Source organism: Betta splendens, chromosome 14 (genome assembly GCF_900634795.4).
Source record: "Betta splendens chromosome 14, fBetSpl5.4, whole genome shotgun sequence".
NCBI classification, from domain to species: Eukaryota; Metazoa; Chordata; class Actinopteri; order Anabantiformes; family Osphronemidae; genus Betta; species Betta splendens.
The window spans coordinates 988,308-996,061 of NC_040894.2; the positions used below are offsets into that span (position 1 = coordinate 988,308).

Sequence of the window (7,754 nt, forward strand, 5' to 3'; positions counted from 1 at the left end):
TAGCCGCGGTCCGGGAACACGCTCATGGCCGGAGGCTTGCTGGTCTCGGACGTAAGCATGGGAGCCGGGTCCTGGTGTTCCCTGCGAGGGGGCGGCGCTGCTCGCAGCGGGCCGGGCTTCAAGTAGGTTCCCCCTCGGGGGTCGGCCAGAACCTCGCTGTAGGGCGGGGGAGGATCCTCCATCAGCACGGCCTCCTCATAGCACGGCGGCTTCCCAAACAAGTCTGTGTCTGGAAAAAGAGCAGGAGCAGTTAGTCCTACTGAAAGCCCAGCAGCAGCGCTGACACCAGAACCAGAACCGTGTGGAGGTTTTCTACATTCACCTGGTAGTGGTGCTTACATGGAAGCAGTGCATTGTGTGTCACAGCTTCTGCAACGTGATCTGAAAATGAGGCTTTTATTGATGTGTAAATCATTCATTTGACTGAAGCTCGATGACTCATCCACGTCTGTTCACCCACAGAACCAGCGACTGCGTTTTCACATTTAGCTTCTTCACAATCACAGACTCTGTGACTCGTCTTTAAACAGCTTCCTACACACCCACTGACAGAAACACCTGCAGCTCCTCCGAGCGAGAAGAGGAGGAGAGCAGGTCTGTGGAGTCGATGGAGGATCTGGAGGCAGCATCTATTTTCTGCTCAGAGTCGGATCAATATCTCCTCTAACACGTCGGCCAGTTGAGGAAGGACGCCTTGAAAGCACACTGCTGCTGAAACGGACGAGCTCTGGGCTGAAAGCACAGGACTGCTGTGTAAAGCACGTTAGTGGCCCAGACGCAGTCGGAAAGTCCTGGACTCGGAACTCGCTTCGGATGTTATCAGCCATAACGAATGGGCTGATCAGAACTTATCAGTGCATTCGTACGGGCCATTGGGTGCCTGCTCTACCTACTCGCTAACAGCTAACAGCTAGCTAAGTTGCTACGTTCAGCAGCTTTAGAGGTTATTGTGGTTAGGGTTAGGGCTGGATAACGGGTGGGGGGTTCAGGTTACAGTTAGCTAACACAATACCGCTAGCTACTTGCTAAATTATGCTCGCTAATAAATCCAAAACTTCGATCCTCCCGTCTGAACAACAACTGCTCAACAGCGCCCCTACTGACTCTGCTGGTTAAATCATCCGTGCCGTGATCAACCTTACGGATCGATGACGGCGACCTACTGCACCTATTCACCGCTGCCAGCAGGTAGATGGGCACCTACCGGCTCATACGTATGGGCTGATAACCACTGATCATGACCATTGAATGGTGTGATAACGTCCGAAGCGGCTCCACTCGCTCTGTTTAGCTACAAAAGTCGAATCCAAGCTAAAGTAGCAGAAAACTGAGCTGCTGTCGTCACCACAGCTCCTGATCATTACTATTAGTGTTCCAGCAGCAGCCGGTGGTCTGTTCCCACCGAGCTCAACCACCTCTGACTGGACGGGCAGGCGGCCCGTTTCCTGTCTACAGCAGCGCTGCTGAGGAGGAGTCCTCCCCGGCGCTGAGCGGTGGGAGGTTCTGGGCTCGTAGCATCCGCCGGACCTGATGCTGCAACCAGGAGCTGTAAACACGTCTCCGTCCAGGCTCGCGTCGCTCTGGGCTCCTCAGCAGCCGCCTGTCTTTGAGCTCTGCTGCTGCCTGGAGACCGAGGCCTCTTCATCAGGCTGCTCTGTGGCCCAGACTGCAGCAGTCTTTGTTTCGGCCTTTACGGCCGTCTCGGCTCGTTAACCGTCCCCAGCAGCAGCTCGTGCTCCTCCTCCGCCTCCACTTAAAGCACGCTCTCGTCCACCGTCGCTTGGATTCCTCTGACGTCTTGACACAAACGCCACTAAATGCGATCACGTAATCACATTTCCATCAGTCTTTGAGCAACAACAGCAGCTTGACCCTGGTTTTTAGAACCTGCTGAGCCCGGTGGGCCGGCGCCTCCGTGCTGGAGCAATCTAGAACACCGTCACCATGTTGACTGGAGCTGGAGAAGCTGCCAGGAAACAAAGCCACTGTGATCCCTCACTTCCACTGAAGCGTCCGGCTTCTGCTGCAGCAGCCGTCGCTCGCTGCTGTCGCCATGACGCCCGCTGCGGAACGCAGCCCAGCAGGCGCCGCGACACGGCCCGGAACCGGGGAACACAACAGATTCTCCTCCTGTGCGTCTCAGCTCATGAACCTAGAAACGACGTTCTGCTCGACACGCCCTGCGGTGGTTGGTTTGAAGTGACCGACTGATGAATGCACCCGGTTCAGAGACGTGGACGTGGTGTTTGCTAACATTGTGTGTTTGTGTTTTTACATGCCACGCACACAGTGTGTCGCCCTGAGCCCAGATCGAAGCCTTACCTGGCATGCTGACCCAGGCTGCTTGGGGCATGGGATGCGGAACCTGCACCGGAAGCAGCGGCGACACGTTGGGCTGAGCCGGCTCCCTGGGCAGCGATGGAGGTGGCGGTGCGGGCGGGAACCCTGCGGGTTGGCAGCTGAGCGGCTCCATTTCCACGCTCCGCAGACACTGCTCCCGCAGCCTCTCCTCACGCCGACGCTTCAGCCGGCGCTGCAGAAAGCTGCAGAAGCAGCAGAGCAGGACCACCAGGGCCCAGATCAGCCAGAAGCCCGCGAAACACGCCAGGAAGGTGTAGGTGCCCTGGGACATCACCATGGTGCCGCTCAGCGAGGGGATCTGAGGCGGCAGCGCAGGAGAAGCGGCTCTCGCTGATCAAAAAGCCAAAACTGGCAGCATGAGCGACGGCCAAGAGCTCGCTCGGGTGGAGATTCACAAGAACATAACCCTGAAGAGCCGCGCGGAATTTAAGACGTCACCGCTCGGTGCAGCAGCTTCCTGTTTGAGGGCGAAGCTCAACCAACATGTCAGGAAAGTTCAAAGGTGAAAAGGCATTTCTGTCCAGCTGAATCGAGAAAAGAAAGAGGACGATTTTAAGAAAGAATGTTCAATATTTGTGCTGGAAAGTCACATTGAAGAAATACAGAAGCCTAAAAATCTCGTGGGTGAAATGAATCAGCTTGGAGCGTTTAAAAAGCTCCTTAGAATCCAGGTTTCCGGTGGCGGCTGCTCCTCGGACCTCCACACACGGCGCCTTCCTGCAGCTTCGTCCATTTAAATGCTCCTTCCAACAATCCACCCGGTTCTGTAAAGGCTCCTCTGGTCTCATAACAACACTGCAGACGCCTCATTTTGGTTCGGAGGCAGAACGTTGTTCTGCAGAGACTGGAGGTTCTGTGGCAGAGGAACGACACTCTAGAAACGCACAGAGAAGAGGGGAACGTCAGAGAGCATCACATGATCCCAGAGCCCAGGTTCTAAAGCTGCGCTGCCGTGGGTCGGGATCACCGGCAGAAACGGGCTTTGTTTACGGCCAACGCGCCCCCACGCGCCCTTCACCCACGTGTCCATGACTGAACACACACCTGCTGTTTGAATCAAACATATCAGGAAAACACAGGAACAGCTTCCGTTCCTTGAACGCACCAGGTCTCAGACCCGAAGACGCAGGAAACGAAGCTGCTGATCTCAGGGTTCTGGGTTTGGTTGAAGGCGGCTCCAGGCTGCACATCTGTCCACAGCTGCCACGCATCTTAACACAGAGCTTTTCCTGCAGCTCTGAGTCCTTCCATCAGTTGAAGTTGGAATTGAATATCTTTGAGCTCTGTTCTCACACACGCAGGTGCAGCATCTTTTGAAAACACTGACTTCCCTTTGGAAACTTCTTCTTAACTCTTGCTGGAGCCTCTGTGCGTGTTCCGTGTGTTGTATTTTGTTTCAGTGCATCATTAAACTGCCTAGTTTTCCGTCCATCTGCGGTTCCGAACGCAGGCTGCTGATCGTGTCTGCGTTACGCAACCTCTCAGACGCACTGCTGTTTTCACAAAAGCCTCGTCTTTAACTCCCTCCGCGCAGGACTTCATCCAACAGGCAGCGGCAGAGCGCGCAGATTAATATTTTAAGCGGACGCGCAGAGATAAGGTGACGACAGGTAATAAAAGCCCTCAGACGACGTTTCGCTTATTTCCTCAGTCTGAACGTCATTAAGATGGAAACTCACCTCCAGCGGCTCCACGCGACGCGACGCGACGCGCCGCAGAGTCTGCGTCCGAGGAAGTTAGAAAAAAGATCATGAATCACACGCGACTCGAAGACGCGTTCCTCCGCGGTGCGAGGAGCGCGCAGGATCTCCGCCCCTCGCTCCTCTCCCCCCCCTCTCTCTCCCCTCTCCTCCTGAGCGACGCCGGCAGGAGCAGCGCGTCGTGTTTGGCCGCAGCGCCAAATAAAAAGAGGGTTTACGCTTCACCTTGACAGCGTGGCTCCTCCCTCCACCGCCCCCCCCCCTCTCTCCCCCTCTCAGTCCCTCCTTCCTCTGTCATCGCAGAGGAGCAGAAGGATTCGTGACGCGCCGCCAACCTGTGTGTCCGGATGAGGAGGAGGCCAATCAGCAGAGAGACAGAGACCGGGGCGGGACGTGGTCAAGGTGCGAAGTCAAGGAAGGAGAGCTGGGAGTCAACAGCTGATCTCAGATCTGGTGGAATAGAACCAGCTCTGCCATTCATCATGACCTGTTATCCATCCATCTGATCAGTCTGCAGAACCTCACGCATCAAATATACATGACTTCTAATGAGGTCATGAATATTCAGCACGGTTCAGGTAAAAGAGCAGAAGTCTGAAAAAGCCTGTACAGTCATTCAGTGCCGAGAACAGATCAGATGCTCCATCAGAAGAGAGAGAGAGAGAGAGAGAGAGAGAGAGAGAGAGAGAGAGAGAGAGAGAGAGACGCCTCGTCCAGTCCTGGACCCGAGCTCGCTCCACCTGCAGCTCATTTGACTTGCAAACGGTGAAGCTTCCTCATTAGCCTGAATTCAAATCACGCTGAGCAGGAGGCCGACCTCAGTCCTCAGCTGTGTCCAGATGTTGAAACCAAGTGCACTCTGGTTTTCTGTGACTCTCTGAGCGGAGCTTTGATGGAAGCTGAGAGCTTCACAGATCAGACTCAAGAAATCATCTAAGAAAAACAGCACAAAAAACACAAGAAGCTGATGAATGTGATTATCTGACATCAAAACCGAGACTGAAGTCAAAAATGCCCTCACACAGGTTCTTCAGCAGCTGTGATGATGATGATGATGATGATGATGCTGCTGCTGATGACTATGATGATGCTGATGCCGAAGATGATGATGTCGATGATGATGGTGATGACGATGATGCTACTGCTGATGATGACGATGATGATGCTGCTGCTAATGACGATGATGATGATGATGACGATGATGCTACTGCTGATGATGACGATGATGATGATGATGATGATGGCCTCTCTTGGTCTGACTGTCAAGTAAATTCAATGGCCTCTTTTCCATTGTTTTGGTTCCCTCTCACCTTCGCAGCAGATCTGCCTCCTTCTCATTCTCGCCCTACAGCATCATCACAGCTGATCACATCGCTATGACAACACCTCTTTGTGAAAGCGAGGGACTAACAAAAGCTATTACATAAAGAGCTGTGAAGCGTTCACAAGCATTTAGTATGTGGAAATGAGGAGCTCGACGGCGCTGCTAACCTGCTGCTGGGCTTCATGTGTGTTTCCTGCTGAATCACTGTGTCTCCTTCACTGCCAGAAACTGATTCATCCAAACTTTAGTTCACTTTATTTTCCAACCTACAATCCTGCAAAACGGACCGTCAACATGTGACCTCAGCCTCAGCTCTGACTGAGGAGGTTCTTTCCTTGAGCAGGACGATGCTGCTATGACTAAATTGTCCCATATCGTTCTCATCAGTTCTCAGTGTTGGAGGATAGATTTTCATCAATGTCTTGTTTTTCTGGCTTTTCAGAGCTGAGAGCAGCTCATTTGCATGTTGATGAGACGCCGAAGGGCTGATTGCCCTCTTTGGCTTCCTGTTTCCTGCTCTCAGCGGGGAAACCCAGCCGCCTGCTGCACGTCGGGCTGAGGAGGTCTGAGGTAAACGCAGCTTCGCAGGGAGCGGCTCCACAGCTTCCAGTAAATGCATAAGTGGAAAATCACAGCTTTTTACTCAGAACAGAGATTCAATTACTCAGTCATTACAGTGTAGGAAGAGACATCAAAGCCTGAAATGGAAGTAAAGATACGTTTTCATCTGACAGCTCACACGTTCTCAGTTCTATTAGTTTTGTTAAACCCAAATTTTACCAGTGCCACAGTCTCAGCCTGAGCTTGTTTTTATGGCCTAGGTTTATCCTCTCACCTTGGCCACGCCCCCAGACAATGTCCACGCCCACTTCCTGTTTTCCTCCTGAATCAGGGCATTTCCACCTGTGACTCTGCCACAGTCACCTGGTCACATTGTTTCACGTCTAGATCTACTGCTTTCTGCTTTGGCAGCGTGGTGACATTAGCTCACTGACTGTTTAACTGTTTAACCAGCGGCGTTTGTGCCACGTGGAGCATCTGCATTGGTTTTAATTCAAGTCTGTTTCCATTTAGAGAGAAAATGGAAAGACAGCAGATGTGCAGGAAGTGAAGCTATGACCAATATGACCAGTGTCTGGTGAAGGGGCCGTTACTCCCTCACGGAGTAAGAATCACACCTTTCATTTTCCAACTCTCTTTGTCTGGGATGTAAAAGCAAGAGTTAACAACCTGCTCCACATCACTGCTTCCATGGAGCAGCTCCTGGTTCCGTTCAGGTTGTTAATAAAGGAAATGAGGAAACTGCTTCATCTAATTAACTACTAATTAAGTAAAGCTGATTAAGGCTGACGGTGAAATGATGAAACGTCCTTTGCAACAGCGTGGAGTTAATGCTTTAACGCAGCCGCTGGGAATAATGAAGCACGTGCTTCTCCTGGGTGACGGCTCGCCTCAGCTCCCATGAGGCTTTGCTGCACTTGCTGGGGACTGTGGGCAGTGCAGGTCATTGCCGCTGCTACCAGGAGTGTATTAAATATCCTTTAAAAACACAGAGACCCGTGTGAACACAGTTTGATGCTGAGTGAAAACCTGCCAGTGAAGAATGAGATCTGTCTGATCCAGGAGACGTGGAACCTGCAACACCTTCAGAGAAGCAACGCTGGTTTGGCCTCCGTCAGTTATTGAGTCAACATCACATAGAATCAGCCCTTAAATTAAAACACAATAACTTTTTCTGGTTTCAAAAACACGTGTTTTCTAAAACCAACAGGCTGCCACGCAAAGTCACGGGGGACCAACACTGGAGAAAACGCAGATCCGGCACAAGCGCGACCCTCGACGGGTCCATGCGGCACAGAGCCCTGCGAGTCCATGCGGCACCGGTCCATGCGGCACCGGTCCATGCGGCACAGAGCCTGCGAGTCCATGCGGCAGTCCATGCGGCACCGGTCCATGCGGCACCGGTCCATGCGGCACCGGGCCCTGCGGCACAGAGCCCTGCGAGTCCATGCGGCACAGAGCCCTGCGAGTCCATGCGGCACCGGTCCATGCGGCACCGGTCCATGCGGCACCGGTCCATGCGGCACAGAGCCCTGCGAGTCCATGCGGCACCGGTCCATGCGGCACCGGTCCATGCGGCACAGAGCCCTGCGAGTCCATGCGGCACCGGTCCATGCGGCACCGGGCCCTGCGGCATCTCACAGATTAGAGAGACGTAGGGACATCTGGGTTCTGCTCGTGGATGTAGATTCTGACTACGGCTGCGTTTCCTCTAAACGTTCTGTGCAAACTCTGCTTTTAGAGCGTGGTCAGTGATGGAGAGAATCCGTAAAGCAGAGAAGTGGAGATGCATTTGTTTCAGCTGACTA

The 7,754-nt window shown here is 53.2% G+C and overlaps 1 protein-coding gene across 2 annotated transcripts in view; it reads right to left on the bottom strand.

The window, feature by feature from the left end:
* Positions 1 to 4,271, bottom strand: part of LOC114869458 (proline-rich protein 7) — a 5,229-nt gene extending 958 nt beyond the window's left edge. Inside the window, exons 1-3 of one of the 2 annotated variants that reach the window (XM_029173730.3) lie at positions 4,041 to 4,271; positions 2,323 to 3,235; positions 1 to 229 (exon numbers count right to left, since the gene is read on the bottom strand). In XM_029173730.3, coding sequence (XP_029029563.1) covers positions 1 to 229; positions 2,323 to 2,638 — 545 coding nt within the window. In that variant the 5' untranslated portion in view covers positions 2,639 to 3,235; positions 4,041 to 4,271. The other variant, XM_029173729.2, reaches the window with a different exon arrangement.
* Positions 4,272 to 7,754: the final 3,483 nt, after the last annotated feature.